At 37.2% G+C, this 22,586-nt stretch overlaps 3 protein-coding genes across 3 annotated transcripts; 1 reads left to right on the top strand and 2 right to left on the bottom strand.

The window, feature by feature from the left end:
* The first annotated feature begins 485 nt into the window (after nt 1–485).
* Nucleotides 486–5,148, top strand: vtna (vitronectin a). Its single transcript, XM_027147170.2, has 8 exons — nt 486–639; nt 1,420–1,539; nt 1,659–1,853; nt 2,040–2,179; nt 3,164–3,320; nt 3,415–3,567; nt 3,645–4,151; nt 4,626–5,148. The coding sequence occupies exons 1-8, from the start codon at nt 579–581 to the stop codon at nt 4,745–4,747; spliced, it is 1,455 nt and encodes a 484-aa protein (XP_027002971.1). The 5' UTR covers nt 486–578; the 3' UTR covers nt 4,748–5,148.
* Nucleotides 5,149–5,394: 246 nt separating this feature from the next.
* Nucleotides 5,395–11,608, bottom strand: scarf1 (scavenger receptor class F, member 1). The gene is made up of 11 exons (XM_027147158.2): nt 11,240–11,608; nt 10,942–11,000; nt 10,701–10,802; nt 9,054–9,585; nt 8,478–8,696; nt 8,080–8,208; nt 7,883–7,986; nt 7,682–7,790; nt 7,480–7,604; nt 6,820–6,945; nt 5,395–6,701 (listed from the first exon to the last, which is right to left on the bottom strand). Exons 1-11 carry the CDS (start codon nt 11,347–11,349, stop codon nt 5,662–5,664), a joined length of 2,655 nt encoding a protein of 884 aa, XP_027002959.2. The 5' UTR covers nt 11,350–11,608; the 3' UTR covers nt 5,395–5,661.
* A 145-nt stretch (nt 11,609–11,753) lies between these two features.
* Nucleotides 11,754–20,340, bottom strand: LOC113643114 (Rab interacting lysosomal protein). The gene is made up of 8 exons (XM_027147182.2): nt 19,650–20,340; nt 17,665–17,788; nt 17,029–17,150; nt 15,443–15,637; nt 14,677–14,837; nt 13,655–13,777; nt 13,479–13,565; nt 11,754–13,003 (listed from the first exon to the last, which is right to left on the bottom strand). Exons 1-8 carry the CDS (start codon nt 19,947–19,949, stop codon nt 12,877–12,879), a joined length of 1,239 nt encoding a protein of 412 aa, XP_027002983.1. The 5' UTR covers nt 19,950–20,340; the 3' UTR covers nt 11,754–12,876.
* Between the last annotated feature and the right edge of the window lie 2,246 nt (nt 20,341–22,586).

Below are 22,586 nucleotides of genomic sequence, written 5' to 3'. Positions count from 1 at the left end.
TAGCTGTTACACCAGAAGCAATATCTGGAACTAACTATTTCAACAACATCCAATTAACAAATGAATAAATAACATGATATGATCTGTCGACACTTTGTTCTGGTATAAAAGGATATAGTGTCATTGTAAAATCCTATTTTTCATTCATTTTCCTATGTCAACATGTCCCGTTGTGTTTTATTCTCTATCTACTACACTAAGCTACAATTACAGAAGTGAAATGTGAAATGTCTCCTTTATTCAATTCTTTATAATGCTCAATGTTTTTACATTAAATCATTTAGTCTTACATCTGAGGCAGAATCTAATCCAAATAAGTAGTCAATATAGAGTCTAGAGCAACACTGTCCATCTAATAGTCTTTACAAAGGCACCTTCTTTCATTTACATTTAAAATATTAACTTTTTTTTTCCTTTTGAAGTGTAAGTCACTGTCTATCTCTGTTTAATGATTAGTTGTACTGAACTCATTCTAACGGGTCAAGCAAACAAGACGAGTTACGTCTGAGTGCACTGATCAGTCGGCCTCATTTCCCCCAATCCCTCAGTGTAAGTGTTACTCTGTCAGTGTGACAGACATGAAGCCTGAGCTGTATTGCCTGCTTCTGACACTGCTGCAAACCAGCCAAACCGCAGAGGGTATGTTCATTTTTATTACACTTCAAGCCTGTTCAATATCACATTGCTTCTAAAATGCTGTTCAATGTGTAATTCAATATTTCAGTGATCTTTTAACTCATTGTAGATCAAGCTAGGGTCAGAAAAACTGTAAAACATCCTCTGAATCCACAATACAATGCAAATAACTTTTAGATCAATTTAGAGACAAATATACTTTTATGTAATTCTGATTTTCCTTTAAATTATAGTCCAGTAATAACAAATAAGATATATATATATATATATGGAGTTTGAGAGTGAGAGTGTGAGAGAGAGAGAGAGAGAGAGAGAGAGAGAGAGAGAGAGAGAGAGAGAGAGAGAACTATATATATTTTTATTTTTTGTATTTTATAAAACACTTGAAGGCACAGGGAGAACATGCGTATATATATATATGTATATATACGCATGTTCTCACTGTGCCTTAATGTTTTCCTTAAAGTTTCCTTCCCAGTCCAAAGACATGCAGTGTTGGTTGGCATCTCTAAATTGTTCGTAGTGTGTGCCTGAGTTTGTGTGAGAATGTGCACTGCAGTGGGCTGGTATTTCATCCAGGGATTCTCTGCCTCGTGCCGACCCGTTTTTGGGAGTCATATATAACCATGCTATTGAGGTTGAGTAATGTGGGTAAAACTCAGTTTACACATTTACAGTTTGTTGATCTGAAGCCATGGGTTGGTATAGTGTCCAGTAAATGGCTGAATATGGTTTAAACAATCCTATATTCATATTCTGGTCTGTTCTGTCTGTTTGTGTTAGAGTCTTGCGTTGAGCGATGCGATAGCGGCTTTGATGCAACCAAACAATGCCAGTGTGACTCTTTATGCAAGTACTACAGGAGCTGCTGCACTGATTATGAGTCACTATGTGACAATTTAAGTAAGAGTTGAATCATTATTTCTTTTTTTTCTTTTTGTTCTTATTTTCTAAAAGGGCTGTTTATTTTAGTTTGGAATGGAATAAAGGACTATAGAAGTATAATTCTTGTACACCTCCAGCTCGTGGAGACACTTTCCCATCTTTCCCCGAGGATGAGGAGAACAGCACGTCCGTGGAACCTACGCACAGTGCCGAGAACCTAACTTCATTAACTACAGCTACACCAATCTCAGACCCCGATGCTGAGGTGTGCAGCAGGAGACCATTTAATTCCTTCATGCAACTCAAAAATGGCTCACTTTATGCCTTCAGGGGTGAGTGATCCAAATCAGCTCATTGTTTCACACACAAAATCAAAAGTCAACCCAATGTTGTTGATTTTGTTGTTGATTATTGCTCTTTAATTATAGTTGTTAACATTGATCTGTTCAGATTCTATTCTAGTTTTTTGCTTTTTTATCCTTGCAGTTTTATATGACTACTTTTTTGTGTTTTAACAGGAAAGTATTTCTTTGAACTAGATGAAAAGGCAGTGTTGCCAGGTTATCCTAAACTCATTGAGGAATATTGGGGGATAAAAGGTCCAATAGATGCAGCATTTACGCGCATAAACTGCCAAGGAAAAACATACATCTTCAAGGTTTGGAGTCCTGAAATCTACAAATAACATAAAATATTACAGAGAAGTGAGATTCAACATAAATATATTTGTCATTTAGTTAAAAAAGAATACTGTAAATCAATTGTATCTAAGTTTGAATGATCTGTGAAAAAAAGCTAAGGAAGAGTTTTATGTATAATTTGGTTCTGTCTTTTCAAGTAACATTATTTTGGCAATCGTTACTAGTATTAATATGCAGTACATAGGTGGAATTCGAAGTTTGTGAGTTCAAATCCTATCACTACCAGGCTACCACTGCTGGGCCCCTGAGATAGGCTCTTAAACCTTAAAAGTTTTAATGAGATAAATGTAATTCACTTCGGGCAAGGAAGCCTGCCGAATGCTGTGAATGTAACATGGATTACTGTGACGGTTGAATAATGCAAGGCAGGTTGCTCTGCTACAGGAAAATAATCAACAATGTTTTTTGGTTAATTGGCCCAAAGTTGATTATTTTCAATTTACATCATCTCCTGAATATTTTATTTTCCTTATACCACAGAAAATATCTTCCCATTTTGATTTATTTTTAAAGAAATCCATGTTTTATCCATTTGAAGTTACATTTAATATTGCATAATACTCATAAACAATATATACAAAACAATGTTATGTTTCCAAGATACTGTAAAGACTGTGAAGAGTCTTCTTGTCGGAAAGTAGGAGCTTTGCCTAAAGCATCGACACTGGAGCTTCCTTAGGCCTCTTCACAGAAAACGTCATCATATCAACAATTACACACATCTCTTAAACTGTTCATTTGGAGAATCACAGCTGAAAATCCTAGTTACTGTACCTTCTGTTATAGAAAATAATTCAACACCTTCTGCCCCATTTTTTGAATTTATAAGTCAAGAAAAATATTAATTACATACATATATTTTCCCAGTTGATGCTGAATTGCATTGAATTAATTCACAGTTCTTCTGTAATTAATTATTCATGTTATGCACTACATTATAGGGAAGCAAGTACTGGAGATTTGATAACGGAGTCCTGGATGAAGATTTCCCAAGAGATATTTCTGTTGGATTTGAAACAATCCCGGAGTATTTAGATGCTGCCTTTGCCATCCCGGCTCACAACCATAATGGAAAAGAGAAGGTCTATTTCTTTAAAGGTTAGAGTAGTTCATTTCTCGGTCTTACTTATGGTTATACAGCCATGTTATTATTCTACTCAGTGTTGCTGTTATTAAAAACTACCCGCTTTAGGTGACCGTTATTATCAGTATGAGTTTAAGCACCAGCCATCTCATAAAGAGTGCATTCAGATGTCCAGGATCTTCCCCTCTGCGCTCTTCAGAAGATATACAGATTTATATTATGATCGCTGGGCAGAGCACTTCAGTCAGCTCTTCAGTGGATGTAAGCTTTTGAATTAGCATGTAACAGCAAATAAAGCTCATAACACAAAATATAATATGTTGTGTTTCCTTTTACAGTTGAAAGCCAGCAAAGCACCAATCAATTCATTAGTAAAGATTGGATTGGTATTAAATCCCCAGTGGATGCAGTGCTTCCTGGAAGACTGTATGTCTCACCTCGATATTTACAACGGCCCAGTAGAAGACGGCAAGATCAACTAGGGGGTCAGCACCGGAGTCAACAGTGGAATCAACAGCTTAACCAACAGTGGAACCAAGACTGGAACCAACAGGAGGAAAAACTATGGAACTATCAGTGGGACCAGCAGAGGAGCCAGCAGCAGTGGGGCTCGCGGCGTAGACAATACCGATCTCCTTTGTGGGACACTATGGTAGTCGAGAGAGGTGTTAGCATTGGGCAGGAATTTAGCCAGGACAACTGGAAAGATCAGGACAGACGCAGGAATGGCAATCAACAGCAGAATGACAATGAGTATGACTACAGATTCAACCCTTCTGAAGATGCAACATTCAACCGAATCCGCTGGAGCAGGCCACTACAGAGTGTCTACTTCTTTAAAGGAGGTACTGAGTTTAAGCTTTCAGCTTTCTAAAATGGTGTACACAACATATGTACAACATCTTTTAACAGGTAGGATCATTCACACTCATTGCTAATACGCACAAAAGCCATTCTCTTCATAGCATACGGTTGTACTACACAGCTTAGTGACATTCATTGTGCCACTGTCGAAGCATGCCACTGATGCCACAAGTCATTAATAAATAAAAGGCACAGAGACAGTGCTTTTTTCCAATTATATGGCAAATCTACAGTATACTGTGTACAGTGGGCTAAAAAGTTTATTCACATGAAATAATTTGGGGGGGGGGGGATTTTTTTATACAAGCCAAAGCGATCTCTTGTCACTTTAAAATGTTCACATTTTTATTTAAAATTATTCTGTTGTGTAAAATTTTACAAAAAAATAATGTTAATATAGAATTTTATCAGCATGTGTATTACAAGTCTCTCTTTCTGTTTCAATTTGTCTGCAGATCAGTATTACAGATTCAATTTACAGACCAAGCGTGTTGACTTTGCCATTCCTTCGTACCCCAGACCTATAGGCAAATACTGGCTGGGCTGCAGAGACACACCAGGAGCAGAAAAGAGATAAGTCACTAAAATGTAAAATGGATCCTGTTCAAAAATTCTTGTATGTAGTGCTGAGACAAATAAATATGCACCATTATATGACATGTAATTAATGTAAAGAATATCATACTTTTAAGAATATTATCGGTACAATTTCAGTAGGCTTGTGAACAGTTTCTAAATCCAAATGGAACCAATTTATGTGCACATTTTAAGTAATTGTAAAAATGATACAGAAAAATTAAATTACATAAAATTCTTATCAGAGATGGTATAAAAATGGTCATAGTGTATTCATCGTTAAGCTCTACTAATTTGTTTGATTTGCTGTAAAGATGTTTGTCCATCTGTAATTATGCTGCAGTGAAATATTCGTTTTATTTAACCTAAGGCAAGCAATTGTCATTAAAATAATTCAAACAATTAGTGTCTATCCATATAGTTTTTTAAGCACCAGATGATAATTGATATTCATATATTGATATGACAGATATATCTGACCAAAGTTTTCTTCAAACACCTCTTGTGTATTCTTTACATATAAGCAGTGCCTAAAATTCAGACTCCAAAAATATACATTGCAAGATTCCAGAGTCATCTTTGAATCAGCTCTGTTTATCCATTACTTCAAAATCATTAAATATTCATAATCATCAATTCACCTATCAGTGTGTGAACCCTTATGGTGAAATCTCTCTTTATTACCAAACAGCACTCCAACAACTATTCGACAAGTATTTTTGGGAAGATTTATAAAGAGAAATAACAGAAGTTTAAAATACATACAAAGTGGAGAAAAGAAACCAGTAAACTAAGAAGTACTGCAAGTAGGGAGAAAGTGTGGGAGTTTGTTTTCTATGGTATACAATAATAGAGAAATAGATTTATTTTGAACATTAATCAATTTCAAAATATCAGCATATGAACTACTCAGTCTCATAAGTGATTTATAAAAACATTTTCATATTTGGGCTCTTGCTCTGTCAGAGTCTCGTTAGTGATAACTTCTGATGAAGTAGACACCTCATCTGGTAGAGCCACTGTCTCATAGATAGCTTCACTCTTATTGTCTGATTCAGAGGCTGTTCTTGTGTCCATGTCTTTCTCTGAGACCTGTGTGCATTCTGGGACACTCTTGAGTATAGAGGACAGAGGTCTTTTTGGAACGCTGTTCTCCTGTAGTGAATCTGTAGACCCTACTGTACATGGAGAGCTAATAGAAGCATGTTTTTTACGGCTGGGCTTCCTAAGGACAACATTTGGCTGTCCTGAAGCAGCCGCCTGCTCCCACAAGCTTGCACGTTCCCCCAGTTTCCTGCGTGGGGGCTTTGCTACAGCAGCCCCCTTACTTTTAGGCTGTGCTGTCTCCTCTCTCTGTCTTTGGATGCTTCCCAGCCTGCGGAGCATTGCCTGCACCGGCCCCTCAGAGCATATGTCTGCCTTTGATGCCTGCAAAGGTTTGCCAACAGTCACATAAACAGTGGACACCTTCTCCATCCCTTCATCCATCTCTTGCCCCTCAGTTGAGGGCTGTGGCTGTAGGCCCTTATTGGGGTTGGACGGAGTGTTCCGTCTATTGTCTGGTACAGTTGAATAAGTCCCTGCCTCCAGTAAGGAGTTAGCTGCTTGATCCTCTAAGGAGGCTTTTGCATCATCACTTGCCTCCTCTGGTTCTCTTTCAGTTTGCCCTTGGTGATCTTGTGCCCCCTGGAGGCTGGAGAGCATTAATACTCCCCATGGAGTTTTAGGCTTGCGGGCAAGTTCCTGATTTGATCCCCGACGCTCTTTCGGGCTGAACTTGGTGCCTTCTGCAAAGGATACAGAGGGCCGCTTAGATTTGGCAATGCTAGAGGTCCTTGGTATGCCGAAAGCCAGAGACATGTCCTCGCTGCTGAATGTTGGTGGCTCAGATAAGAAGTTACACTTCGAGCCCATTTCCTGGAACTGGAGTTCACCTCCTGCCACAGCTGGGATGTCTGTAAAAAGCAGAGAGCTAGTTGTTTAATCAAGTGATTCTTCTGGGGGAAACTGAATGCACAGGTACTATGTGCCACAAGTCAGGGGCTTAACATGGTACAAGCAGAGCCTCTGTACCTTCTCGAGGAGGGACACAATACACAGCCTCTCCGTCCTCATCAGTCTCAAAAGAGTCTGACACCCAACCTGAGGGGGGCTCTATGAAGCTGTGGTTAAAGGTGAGCTCTGGATCATGGTGAGAAACTAGCAGCACAACAAAGAACATTATCAGTCAGGCAGTTAGACACGTGCTCGATTAGAATGTGCAGTGGTCCAGTTCAGTGAAGGTTTTACAGTTAGCAAAAATGTAACCATCAGTACTGGAATATTTTAGCTAAAAATATTCAAAAAAATATTGTACATAATTGGACCTTGAAGCTCACCCCTCAAAAACACAATTAATGGTAGACCACAGTTTTACAGGCACATTTATCTCATTTATATTAGATACTAAGGGTCAGAATTCCTTTCTGATGATACATATTAAAGTTAGAAATACATTTTGAAGGAATACATTTTACAACTGCCTTGAGGTTGATACCTATTTGGAATGTAGGGACTATTTGTTGGACCAATACAACCAATGCAAAAGGAAACTATTTAGCAAAATATTTAATTAATTTAACCAAAATTAAAAAAATAATAATTAATTTTACTTTTTAACTAAAAAAAATGACAACCCTTGCTATAAAACTGGCTTTCAAATTCTTTTAATGGGTTATAATGAGAGTGTCTAACCTGTAACTCTGGGAAGCCCAGAGGACCACAGAGCGAGACACGGCATGGCTGAGCTCATGTTGGCTAGCACTGTGTAGACATGATGCTTCATTCGACCTGTCATGCTCCCATCTCCTACTGCCACACTGTGATTTAACAGATTGTTTTAAAGAGAATCCACATTGACAGGATGAATACTAAATGTTCAGTTCCAAATTCTAACCTGTCCTTCCCATCAGCTGGACTTCCACAACAGCAGCAGCAAAACAACAAGGCAAGTAGGAGAACCAGCAGAGGAATCAGAAGTCCTGCTAGAAGCCTTGCCCGAATGCCTACAACACACACAATGCTTCTGAATAATGTACAGATTTTCCATTTAACACCCCAGTGTTTTATCCTGCCAAAAAGAGTTTTATGGACATACTGTAGGGACAATCTCCAGTGGCGGGATGGCATGCATCGTCTCCACAGTCACAGACTGACGAGCAGTTTATTCCATACATCTTATCCGGACATGAACTGTTACAGCTGCATTAGCAACACCTTTGAGTTAGTTCTACTGAAATCACTGTAGTTTTCAAGCAACAACACTCACTTTCAAATCCTCCTCTGCAAACTTACCTCTCACCCTGAAAGCCAGGTTGGCAAAGACAACTTCCTGTCACATGATCACAGCGACCATGATAGCAAGACCTGCACAGGAAACGGCAGCTGTCCCCAAAAGTACCATCTGTGCAAGGCTGGTCACACCTGAAAGGGAAGTGAAAATGATTGTACAGAGCTTCCAGTTATGAGTGCAACTCTCTGATCAGTTATTGTAATATACTTTCATTTGACAGTTTATTAGGACCATCTAGCTTATACCAGCATTAATGGGCTTTTATATTTATCATATATACATTGTAGGTATATGCAATAATTATTGACTGTAGTTCATCTGTTGCTCTGTACTGTACATTGTGTCAGTCCTTCTCTACCCTTCCATTAGTGGTGGAAGGTCCGTAGATGCACAATGATACCTGGGTCCAGTCCAGCCAGGTTGACAGTGATCACACAGTCCTGTTATTGCATCACATGGTTCCCCATTCCTGCATTGAGGACACAGCTCCTGGCACCGGGTGCCATGGTAACCAGATAGACAGGGCTGATCACACCGTGTGCCATTCCATCCCGGTGCGCAGGAGCTGCAGGAGCCGTCTATTTTAGAGCAAGGGGTGCCTTCTTCACAATGTCCACATCTGTACACAAACACACAGTATAACAAACGCACCACACATGCACATTACATAAAAAACATATGATAAAACAGGCAGACAGACAGACAGACAGACAGACAGACAGACAGACAGACATGCAGGCAGGCAGGCAGGCAGGCAGGCAGGCAGGCAGACAGACAGACAGACAGAGAGACAGAGAGACAGATAGATAGATAGATAGATAGATAGATAGATAGATAGATAGATAGATAGATAGATAGATAGATAGATAGATAGATAGATAGATAGATAGATCGATCGATCGATCGATCGATCGATCGATCGATCAGAAAAAAAAGAAAAAGAATGCCTTTCCCATGCACTCCCTAATAAAGTCACCTCTCCAAGCAGCCACTGCCATAGTACCCCGGGCTGCACAGGTCACGACAGATGGGGCTCTTGTAACCCGGCTGGCATAGACACTCTCCTGTGCGGGGGTCACACTTGCTGTGGCTCAGATCACAGATGCAAGGTCGATCACATTTGGGTCTCCACCAGCCACTTGTGCATTCACAGTCGCCTGAATATTGTTGGCAAGGTGATGTATGGCAGTTGCATTGTTGGTTGCACTTCTGCCCCCAGAAGCCATCTTTGCAGAGGCAGTGGCCTGTGGCAGGGTCACAGCTGGAGGTCTTGAGGTGGCACTGGCACATTTTGGTGCAGGTTGAACTCCACCAGCCCTCGTCGCAAGTGCAGTTGCCATAAACAGAGTCGCAGCGGCCATGACGTCCACATGTACAGCTATTCTGGCACAGACTGCCCCAGCGGTTAGGAAGGCATGTGCATGCACCCGTAACAGGGTCACACAGGCCATGAGGGTGACACAGGCACTGCTCACGACAGTCTGAGCCCCAGAAGTCAGGAGGGCAGGCTGCACAGAACATGAGCTGAATTACTGAAGCTTGTCTATGTACTGTACATCATGAAACTAAGACTAAAGTGTGTTTGATTCAACCATGGTAAAAGAGTAAGTAACTGTTTCCTAAAGCACTGTTCTAGTAAAACAAATTCATTAATACCAATTTTTCATAAAATGCTTATCTTTGCAGCTTTGCTCAGCAACCAAAGCTTCCGGTGAACAGACAACATTGCATGGCAGAAGAATTGCTAAATAAATAATAATTAATCAATTTAGTTATTAATTGTTAGTTATTAATTAGTTGTATATAGATGTATAATTTTCTGAAAGCAATAAGCCACAAGGCTGTGATTACAGTGATTTTCTCAGAAGTAAAACTTTGCTTTGCACTGTGCCTAAGAACACACCCATTAAAAAAAAAAAAACACTGTAGATCACATCCTCTAGGGGTTTACTGCTTTAAATGGCTCACTTTACTCAGGTAGATATATATTTATACATATTGGTTCATGTCACAATTTCATAAATATTCTCAGTATTTATTTGAAAGAAATCTGTGCTAAGCTAATTTTGTCTAATGTTAATCAAACAGATTTGTTTAGATAGTTAGGGTAAATTTTGCAGGTCTTATGTACTGCTGCTATATAAATTGCAATGGCATGGCTATAATGATGAAAACTGAGACTCACTGAAATTCTAGGTTGTATCTATGTGAAAGAAATGTTTCATAGAAGTTATGGAATTCTACAATATCTATTTGTGGTGTTTACTTGAATGAATCAAAGGTGTTTACTTGAATGAATGAATGAATGAATGAATGGTCAGAAGATGGTCAGAAGATCAGGCATATTTAAAGATTCTCCTATTTTACCGAGGTTATAAGTGTAGAAATATTCCTATGTCAAGTATTATTATTATTATTATTATTATTATTATTATTATTATTATTATTATTATTATTATTATTATTATTATTATTATTGAGCTCCAAAATTATAGAGATATATAATTGTACATTAGTATCTACAATTGTATATTTTATTTTAGTAATTGGACAATATCAGTAATATTATATTGGTTTAAAAAAGAAAGACAGTTAGTGTGCATTGCATTTAGTTAAAACTTACTATGTCTACACTGGAATCCAAAGAAGCCTGGATTACATCTGCACACTCCTGGAGACACACACACCTCATTCTCCCCACAGGCATTCTGTCCTTCACAGAGTGCTAGAGAAACATAAGGCCAAAGTCCAAAACCCAGTCGTATACACACAGTTTCAACATCAACAGACAAACAGGGCAAAGTATTTCTTTTAAAGCAAGGACATGATATAAAACAGGCTGGTAGTGTTATTTATTTACTCACGTATTGTGCACTCATCACCCTGCTGGGCCCATCCTGAACAACACTCAAGTGCCCAGTCCCTGTTTACAAATAAGAACAAATAAGTAATACCTTTATGTAAATGATGATATAAATAATAGAAAAGAAAGATAGGTTTGTGTTACTGTCTTATACATTATACATATGTAGAAATCTGGATTCATTTACAGTCATTGAAAATTGGTTTAAGGTGTGTAAACATCTTTAATTTAATAAAAATGACACAAGGAAAATAGCAAGATAAAATATAAACAATTTTAGCAAGGTTGTATTCCTGTACCTTGGGCTGAGGCAAACATTCCTCCCTGTTGATGAGAGCTTCTGAGTGGAGGCCGGAAAGCAGAGGAAGAGCATTCCCATGCAGGATAGGACTATGTTGAGGCACTCCATAACTCTAAACTCTCCAATCTTCACCAGCACACACAGGCCTTGTTTAGGACAAGGCTAATGCTCAGCCATGTAGCACCTATCCTGTACTGGACCGCTGCTCCTCTGCCTTACTCTGGATGTCTGCTCCAGGCCGGGCACTAAAACATGGCTCTGGGAAACTTCTCCTCTCCCCCCTATACATTTCCTGCGGAAGTGAAGCATGCTTCCACCAATTCAATCAGCCACTGGCCTGTTTAAAGACACAACCTAGAATTCTGGGAAGAGGAGCTGTCTTTATTTTTTGACTTGTATGGGGGAGAGCACACCAGATGTCATTCTTCTCATTATGTACTAAGGATCACAAGTCAACACAGGGAAAGATTGGAATACAGTTGAGAATAAAAAAGGAATTTCCAACACAAGAGTGCAATGAATTCAGATTTATATTGCAAAGGCATGTATTTTACATTTCCATACAAAAATAAAGGAAATATCCATACCTAAAGGAAACAGAAGCTCTTAATGGTATCAAATAAAGCCTCTTAGATGTACACAGTAAATCTCACCTTTCTAAAAATCTTTGGCCTTCTTAAAAATGTTCAGTTTTTTAACCTAGCTCATAAACAGCAGGTTCTTTACCAGTGATTTCTTTTATGCTAGATAATATGATTTCATATAAAATCCCACAAATAAAACATATCCTTTATATACATTTATCTTTATTCAAGGTTATTTCAGTTAAATACAGAACCACTCAAACTCAGTCTCATAAACTAAAAGAATTAAAATTGAGATTTGATTGTGGATTTTACTATTCCAGACTCTTAAAAACAAGGTTGTTAACATTAAAACAATAACATCTTCAAGCTGAACTGTTTCAAAAGTACAACCTAAATGTCCTGTTAATTGACTAAAAATTAACACAAAAAAGCATCAAAAAAAAGAAAACTCTTAAAGTAAATAAAACTCTGTAATGCCCCCTGCTGGCAGAAAACAATTCCAGGGTGATTGCTGATGCTTCTAACACAAGCTGACGTCTTTGGCTTTAAAAATCTTACTAAAATACAATCTTTAAAAAAATATAACACATAAAACTCTTGTATAACATAATGTGGTTTCCTCATATACATTCAAGGTGTATATCGTATTAACACCAAACTAAATTACACTCATATAAAGTTCACAAATATAGAATTTCAGTACACAAAATTTTCCTAATTGCAAGTGCTTTCTTTTCTATATTGAATAAACAAACACAATTTCTGAGACAGAGGTAGTTATTATTACAGATTATTGTATAATCTTTTCTCTCTTCTCTTATCCATTATGTTCAAATTCACACAAAAGCACACAATCATACAGCCAAAACATTTTCCATGATGTCTTTTAAATGTAATCTTACTATTGTCTGTGTTTGAGTCGTTCTTAGCTAATTTGCTCTCATTGTTTAGCTGTACAGCTCTGTGTATACATTTTGATTTAGTTGGTTAGTCCACACTCCTCCGTGGTGCTGTGAATGGGATAAAACTTAAAGGTGGAGCACGGTTCTCATGAAGTGCCTCCAGGCCCATTCTCCACTTCAGGCACGTGTTCGTCTGCGTGGATGATTTCCCATGCAGAAGTGTTGGTCTGATGGCCACTCCTATCACTGCCTGAGCGGCTCAGATATCCAAAGCTGAGATGAGAAAGCAGGCAGAAAACAAAAGACTTTAATCAGTGATGAGGTCAAAGAGAGGGAGAGGAATTTCCTATGAGCGAACTGTCAAATAAAACTTTTCATACTGTCAGCATGAGATAAGAGGAATGAGATCTTTTGTTTAGAGGAAATGACCTATAGAGCTAAAAAAAAAAAAAAGAGGGAAGAACATTTTGTTTGCTTCTTCACTTTAGGACATTCACATAAGGAGCTTATGAAAATATCCATCCATCCATGCATCTATCTATCTATTCTCTACACCACTTATACTTATCCAGTGTATCCTTTCCCTGTGACTTAAAGGCCCTTGATGTCGTAATTACGACTTCCTAATTCAAAACTACAAAGTTTCCATAAGGACTCGAACTCAACACATTCCTCCACCAGTAACTCAAATGTCAATGCTTATTAAAATGTTAGTGTTACAGTTAATCAAAGGTACCAGAAAACATACAAGTTTCTGATGCGTGATTCTCGAGGTTTGCTGTCAGGACAGTCTTCATCCTTTTTCTTTTCAAACAAAGGACCTTTCTCTTCATCACTGCAGAACACAAACACAGATTTTAGGTATCACATCACATTAACAACATGGTACAAAATGACTTTATCAGGACTCAATTCCTGTTCAACCTGCTGCATTCATCCTCTGGTATCCCAAGCATTTTGGCCTTAATGACGGTCCTCTGTTTCTTTAAAGCGCCACGCACTGCTTCCAATAAGAATCCAGGACATCTCTCATCGCTCAGGATCTCTCTGTAATTTCATACATGTGAGGATTCCAGTTATTGTGAGCAGACTGCTTAAAGAGGTGCAAAATTATACAGGGATGAACGGGTATTTCCATCAGTCTGTCTAAACAATCATACTTCACTTTTTTTGCTCTGGCTTTCTTGTGTAACAGATGAGTTTTCTTGCAATGGCACGTGAGCTGATTTATTTATAATGGAATGGACATTTAACCTGACTACAGAAAACATTTACATGCACGTAAATAAAGTAATATTTTAGTTCCTATTCACTGCTTAAAAGTTTCCCTGCTGCCTAAAATACTAAATTAAAATGATTTTATATCACAAATGCATGAGGATCTTATATCTGTATAACCTGAAATTTGAAATATTGAATCTAAGAAGTAAAAAGAGGGGAAAAAAGTTCATGTGTTGTTTTTTTTGGTTTGTTGTTGTTGTTTTTTTGCACCATTTTTACAACATGGTAGTTTACTGTGAAAACTGGTGTCTGAAAAAAAATATTAATTACTATGAGGTGCATTTGTTATATCTAAATGTCTTTTTGTGGGTATTACTGATATATTAAATACATTTTATCTATTTAAGAAAAAAAGAATAATTCCACAAACCTGAATACAGGTCTGTCCTTAAAACTGATAATATCTACTAATGTTCAAATAAATGTAAACCTAGACATACTAAAAATGTACAAAATCAAATAAAATAACATAAAAAATGTTCATTGAACAAATGAAACTAATACTAATTTGATGTCATTTCTGTCTGTACTTTCTGTAAGTACTAACTACATAACACATACACCTGAAGCTAGGTCAACAAACACGTTTATATTTCTGTATGAAAGTTCTGATCTGTAGAATTTGTGTTTTAGCATCTTTCTCTCTCTCTCTGTCTCTCTCTCACCGCTGGTAGAAGGCAAGCTCTTCTTGCATGAGGAAGAGATTGGCCTTTAGCTCATTCCTCTCAAACAAAATGTCTCGTATTTCTTGCTTGGTGAAACAAGGCCTATTCGGGTCCAGCAGGTCAATGATCACCTTATACGTCATGTCAATGGGTGGACTGTTCTGAAAAAACAGTAGTTGTGAAATCGTGTTAGATTATGATGTTCGAAACCATGTACACTGTACACAGCCAGGAAGTCTGTGGTAGAATGACAGGGCAATAATTTTATAACGTGACAATAATTCATGTCTGGTGACTTGGCAATGATTTACACTGAAACAACCCCTAAAGTCATCACAGCCTGGAGTGATTCTAGTATATATGACTTTAAAGTGTGCGAAGATATAATGAATTATTTATTCACCTGATTTATAAAATGTGTTTTATCTATATGTGTTTTCTTAGAATCGTGTAAATAATTTCTTTTCACTCGTACTCAAGTAAACCTGTGAGAAAGATGTACTTTCACTTTGCTATTGCTGTGGATTTCCTGTTTTTGATTTAAAGTTCATTTTTTCACAAGAAATACTTGAGCACAATCAGTTCTCCATTGATGCGTACATGGTGTTTTTCTAACCCCCGACTCCACCCACCCTCACACACACACACACACACACACACACACACACACACACACACACACACACTCACACACACACACATACACACACACACACACACTCACACACACACACACATACACGCAAACACACATACCAGTTCTTACCGGGTTAGGAGCAGTGTTTGCCTTGGCCTTCTCCAGCTGTGTGACGAGTCGCTCGATCTCTTTCTCTTTCTCACTCAGCTCAATATCGAGGTCTACCTTCCTTTCTGCTGTGCTCTTCAGCTGAGCATGCATCACGCTCTGTTTATTCCTCAGCTCTCCGTTCATCTTCATAAAGCGATCCAACTGCTCCTGAAGCTGAAACACACCACCACAAGACCTGCACGTTTATTTTATGCTCATGATCAACAAATATACCATCCAGAAACAACTGTACTATATTTGATACAATAAGAGTATCATAGATAAAGTCCAGATCTTTTTTGCTAGTCTGAAAGTTAAACGATTGAACTTTAAATTACTCCCTGCCTCTTTGTAAATGGAAATGTTTACATTAGTTCATATTTTAAAAACACTATGTAACACACAATAGTGTGCTTTATGAATGCTGCATTCAGACTAAAAAACACATGGTGCAAATGTCAGAATATTTTACAAAAAGAAAATGCAAACTTTATGGAAATCACAATCTGTGTGGAAGACAACTTGTTCAGACTCGTCTATTGTCGAAGGTTGGGCAGGCCGCGGTTTAGCTGTTAGCGTTTGTATGTGTTATTCTGCCAGATGCACAGTAACATGAGACTTGATCATCTGATTCTTCTAAAACACATTGCTGGCTGTGGACTAATCTGAAGTGTACAGTATACCAACCATCTTCCACACACAAGCCATTACTCCCTGGTTCCTGAGGTAGGGTGAGCCAACTGAGCTTTTTTTTTCATCAGACTTTATATGGAACAAGTTCAGATTTGGCTAGCTTATCTTGATATTCTGGCCGATAAAATCATTAAAGCTACTTGTGTGTAGTTCACATCTGTGTGTTTGCTTTTTTTGTGTGTGGTGTGTCAAATTTAAAATAATTACATGTCTTCAAGCTAAACTGTCCAAAATCAGGTGGACTGTAAAAACTTATCACTTTCTTGGTATCAACTGGTATGTATACTGTAGTATAAAAGCAAGAGACAATTTTAGAAAATACATTTCACAATATATTTAAGCTGAAATTCATAAAGCCTGCTTTAGAAAATCTAATGTAAGTATTGGTAATTTGTGTTCAGTTAGGTAGGTAAAAGTAAGTTAAGTTAGTTAGGTAGGTAAGTAAGTAAGCTGTCAGATACCCTTATTCAGAACAAATTACATTTTAACTCATTGATATAACTGAGCAATTGAGGGTTAAGGGCCTTGCTCAGGGGCCCAGCAGTGGCAGCTTGGTGGACCTGGGATTCAATTTCACAGCCTTCCAATTGGTAGGCCAACACCTTAACCATAGGCTACAACATCCCTCCTACATTCTGTGTGGATATACATTGCTTAACCTTATATTCAGTTTGGAATATTGTGGTTACAACAGTCAGATACTGATCCTAGACTTGCAGCATAGAGTGCTCAGGAAAATTGGACAAAATACACAATTTCACTTTTAATTCAGTGAAAGTCACTTACATGAACTAAAGTACAAATGTATCTGGTTTTTCATGTAATTGAGTGTCAAATGTGCTATCTGTTTATGATCATTTGAATTGCCATACCGCTTCCACCTCTTTAGACATCTTGGATATCTCCTGCACTTTGGCTCTGAGTTCGTCACGCTGTTTATCCACCACCTCTTTAAGTTTGAGCATCACTTCTCTCTCCTGACGCTGCGAATGATCTGAGGAGAAAAGAAAAAATACTGTTAACAGAAATAATGTAAGGTGTAAATAAATGTGTGAACGTGTTTGCTGTGCACTGATATGGACTGGGGTACCATCCAGGATATATTATCACTTCACATCTAGTGTTCTCGGGATAAGTCCCATATCCACTGAGACCATGACCAGGATAAAGCTGTCACTGAAGATGAATGAATGATATAGCCATTGATAATTCTAATTTGTGATTATCACTGACATCAAAAATGTTTTTTCTAAACTCATGTATAATGTACGTCTAAGGGGCAAATTACTTCATAAAATGCTTACAAACAGCTTACAAACAAGTAATTAAATAAATAACTTGCTTGATAAAAGTGTGTGTGTGTGTGTGTGTGTGTGTGTGTGTGTGTGTGTGTGTGTGTGTGTGTGTGTGTGTGTGTGTGTGTGTGTGTGTGTACGTGTGTGTGGTGTGTGTGTGTGTGTGTGTGTGTGTGTGTGTGGTGTTGAAGATGTGTTTTCTGTACAGTTCACCTTCTTTAGAGAGGGAACTCTGCAGGTGACCCAGCAGTTCTTGGTTCTCCTCCTTTAGCTGTAACACTTCCTTTTGCAATGTCTCGAGCTCCAGCCTCCATTTCTGTTCCTTTTGCTGCCAATCCTGTTGAAACACAGACACACCATTACACAATGCTGGAACACACTCTTGACAGAAGATTCAAGCAACTATGACTATGAACATATTTTAGATACAGATACATACCCAGCAGATCACACTGAATGTTTTGGTTTATTTGTTTAAAGTATAAATCTTCCAACATTAGAATTTTTAATTGTCTAGTGGAAATGGGTTATATATGAACTAGTGCTACATCTATAATTTGTGCTTTCATATATGCTTTCTGCATGTATGAATTTACTGCTAATGAAACAGAATAGTTAGAGAATATATCAAATATTGAAATAACTGAGATAACCTGAAATAAACCTTAAAGTAAAGTACTATATTTTATTTAAAGTACTATACAGTTTCCATGATGTATAGACATAGCTCACAATTTAAATACCCAACTTGTTATTTAATAATTCAATTAATACAATTCATATAATTCAACTTAAAGCATATTCAGTAACCACATTGAAACTAACATTAAAGTACTGCTGTAAAATTGAGAACTGTAAATGATGATTGTAGGAATTCAGGGCACAAATGTTTTTTTTTTTGTATTAATATTTCTGTCTTTAGTACAGAAAAAGAGTCCATGTGTCGGCCCTGACCTTAACCATGCTGAACACCTTTGAGCTGAATTTCAGTAACAGCAAGTCATTTAATTAAAGAATAGTATGATGTTACACTGCCCTTAGAGTGAAGCATGGTGGTGGTAGCACCATGCTGCGTTTTTCCATTGATCTCATGGTTGCTCAGCTTATTGCCCTCCTTTTTTCAGTCGTGGTTGTGCCATACTCTTTTAATTTTTTGCCTTTCTTTGAAATTGGATTTAATTGTGCTCTACACAATGCTCAAAGTATGGGATATATTCATTGTCCCAGACTTGTTTCTTGATAAAAACCTCAACGCTTTGACTGTATTCAACTCATTATATCATTTTTGACAGCAACTAATTTACTGCATTGACAGCAGTGACATGAATAGTTATGGAATCACACGTTTTACATTTTTGTTTGGGAATAATTTAGCACACTAGATATCATTTTGTGAAGATAAACGAAATTGAAAAACCTAATTTCAGTTCCGGCTTGTAACACAACAAAATGTTAAATTTACAGTAAGTATTGCGTTTAATACTGCATTATTTAGTATTTGCACAAAGCATTTTATTTAGTAAATAGTGATATAGATTTGACAGTGATGTAATAATCATGTCATGTCAGGGTCTAAAATTGTATATGAGATTTAAAAGGTGCATGTGTTCATTTGTGCTATTAGCTTGTTTTTGGGGGTAGGTTTGACCTGACAAACTGAACATTATGTTCTCTTGGCTCTGAACTCAATAGACTTGTTTTGTGTATGAGATCTCTAACTGCTTGCTCGGGATGATCCTATTTGACATTAAAATCCACAATAGACTAAAACAACTCACAACTCTGGGGATTCTGGGTTAAAAATAAAAGACTTTTATGCCTTAGTTCGAGTTAGTGAGAATATATAGTCTCACAAACAACATGCTGTGTTTAAGATATTCTTCTGAATAAGGATAATGGACAACTTGTTAGCATCTTGTCAAAAGAACTAGCCGTCAATACAGCGTGTTTAATCCAATATGGCTTCTAACTGAATGTTACAGCCTCCATAGTGAGCGTGTCATTATGTCATACTCTATGGAGGGCACTTATATAGGAAGTAAACATGCATTTGGGATTAAAAGGCTATGTTTGGATAAGATACATGTAACATTTTTAAAAGGGAAATGTCACAAAATTTGTGTGTGTGTGTGTGTGTGTGTGTGTGTGTGTGTGTGTGTGTGTGTGTGTGTGTGTGTGCGCGCGCGCGCGCGTCTTACGAGTTTGTCCGACTCCTGTTGTTGAACCTGTAGTGTTTCAAACGCCCTCAGTAGATTTTCTTCCTTAGATTTCTGTGTATGATAGCTGACTGTAAAACTCTCCAAGAGCTCCAGGACTTTCACTATTTTACGCACCAGCGCCTCAACACTGGTTCTGCCATAGCTGTCGATGAGCTTCTCCACATCAGAGCCGACCACCTTGGCGATTTCGTACACATCGTCCACAGTTAGAGCTGAAAAGTTCCTTTCAAAACACTCGTCTAACTTTGTTCCGTCTTGGTTGTTCATAATGGTTTCCATCGCAGAGTCGGAACAACAGGAGGCGAGAAGCAGCAGCTAGATTCCCATAAACGCACACACACAAGCTCCTGACATTTCAGGGCTATTCTGAGAATGTGGTTGGTTTTGTATGGTTTCAGTTTCCAGTTTGATCCTGACAACGACAGTCCATGATGATTCACTTTAGATGTCCTTTTCTAGTTTAATGAGCTTCAACAGTCTGCTGCGATGTTATATCCGATTCCTGCCTACATGATCTGATGAGATTCATCATCAACATGTTGATCCACAGCTTAAGACCTACACAACTCAGCTCAGTGTTTGCATAGTTCCCTCCTACACAAAACAACACAACAGAACACAGTATGGGAGCAATAAGGACCTCCGGGCTTATTTCCCTGTTTCTAGATCCTCCTTCTCTCCTGACCAATAAAGAGTGGTGTGTTCAGTGTCACTAAGTCAAATCAGACGTGAGAAAAACATTTTAAATATATACATACATTTAAAATATATACATACCCAATATATTATTAAATTATTATTAAAGTATTATTACCTGTCTATATTATATACGTGCAATGTCATTCTGTTACACTGTGGAGCTTCTGTCACTAAAACAAATTCCTCGTATGTGAAAACATACCTGGCAATAAAGATCTTTCTGATTCTGATTCTGAAATTCTTCTTCTTCTTCTTCTTCTTCTTCTTCTTCTTCTTATTATTATTATTATTATTATTATTATTATTATTATTATTATTATCATATCTCTTAGGTTGAAAATAGTCCATTAACCTTTTAGATGCTTCTATTTATAAAGGACTTTTAACAGAGGTTTTAGTGAACAGTTTACTAGTAACTCGGAAATGTGAAAGAGGAACCTTTTAAGAAATGTGACCAATGTTTTTCAAAGTGTAGCAAGAAAGTTTCCAAAAGCACTTGACTATACTGAAGATTTTACTATCTTTATTTTTAGTGACAGTTACAGTGGTGAAAATGACCATTTAAAAGGAAACACTACCTTTTCTTACATTACATATATTTATAGTAAGCCAAAGTATGTGAGCAGCTGACCTTCACATCCTTATGTGGTTCTTCTCAGAAGAATGGCTGTTACATATAAAGCAATTAATAAATCCAGCATAACATCGATTATAACAGGTTATAACATCCACATTGTAATAAATGAAATGCGGTGTTCAAGAAGCACATTTGGGTGACTGGTCAGGTGTTTTTATTTTTAGACATATCTAAAAGTGTATCTTTGTTGTGTTTAATTATTAAATGGTTAATTTGTTGGTTGGCACAATATTTTTGCTATTAATGTGAGAAGTTTCACAGCTGACATTGCTAGACCATGAACAAATGCAAACAGTTAGATTTCACTGTTAGCACAGAAAAATAAAACGAACAACAGTACATTTTTCCATTAACAATTTTTAATAGGTTCAGTAAGCAGAGTGGCGTTGGGAGTGATTTGCTGGTCATCATGGATCAACAATATGCTTGTTGGACTGAGGAGTAATTTTAGCTGGAGAAGGATCCCACCCCAGTGCAACAGTGAACGTTACAGAAGGTCTTTTGTGCCCACTGCACTAAGACTGTATAATGCATCCCTCATAATTTACATTTTTTTAGTGTTTAGTGAACTAGATAGCCACACTCATTCTATTACAACTTGAAGGACAATTTGTACATAATCTGCATCTGTTCATAGATTGGTACATTTTGCATATTTGTAAATGAATATATTTTTTGTGTTTATATTTTGTGTAGTTTTGTACAGTGTATACATTTTTGCCTAGTGTATCCACTTTATTTCTATATCTTTATGTAGAACGGTTTATAGATGGAGGTATTAGAGATGGACAGAGTTAAGGACCAAAAGCCCTGCTACACCAGTTAGTTTAGACTGCTGATATGATGTTCTAATTAAATGGATCAAATTTAAAGTTCAGTACTCAAAAGGTATAATAGCAATTGGGGTGTAATTTTTCTGTAGTATGAAAATAAAAGAAAAAAAGAACAGGATGAAATGTTTTTACTACTGAATTTTTTTTTTAAATAAAAATGATAAACAAAAATAAACAATTAAATAAATGTGGGAAACCCCGAAACGCACAATTTCATTATGGCATCATGGGAAGACCATGTCAGAGCACATCAGGTATCAGACACTGACTCAGTTAAACTGCATTCCATTAACAAAAAGGTCTTACAACTTGCTATATAAAGCTAAAACACAGCCAGTCAGTTGTTTTGCAGTAACTTGCTTTTTTCTTGCATCAAAAAATGTCCAATGTCAAAATATACAAATAAAATAATTGAATGAACCCTGACTACAGTTGGCAACTGAATTCTATAAATGTAGCATTCTTGTCCAGTTCATTACGTCCTTGCTAGCAAGTTCTCCTTTTATAAATCTTCCTTGGATATGCAATGTATATGTAAACTAAATAGTCAGGATTGTCAGGACTAAACAAATGATTGAATTTCATTTTGAATGCCAAATGACTTTAGAATCTATGCTTTAAATTAAAATGATTTTGTTGAATCTGAACGAATCTGAGGTTTAATCCCTTTTAAGCCTTTAGTATTGATGTTGCATAAATTAAAACTTGTTCAAATGTTCTAAATGGAAAAAAACAAAGCCACAAGCA

The sequence above is a fragment of the Tachysurus fulvidraco genome, chromosome 11, assembly GCF_022655615.1.
Source record: "Tachysurus fulvidraco isolate hzauxx_2018 chromosome 11, HZAU_PFXX_2.0, whole genome shotgun sequence".
NCBI classification, from domain to species: Eukaryota; Metazoa; Chordata; class Actinopteri; order Siluriformes; family Bagridae; genus Tachysurus; species Tachysurus fulvidraco.
This window is presented reverse-complemented; position numbering and strand designations above follow the sequence as displayed.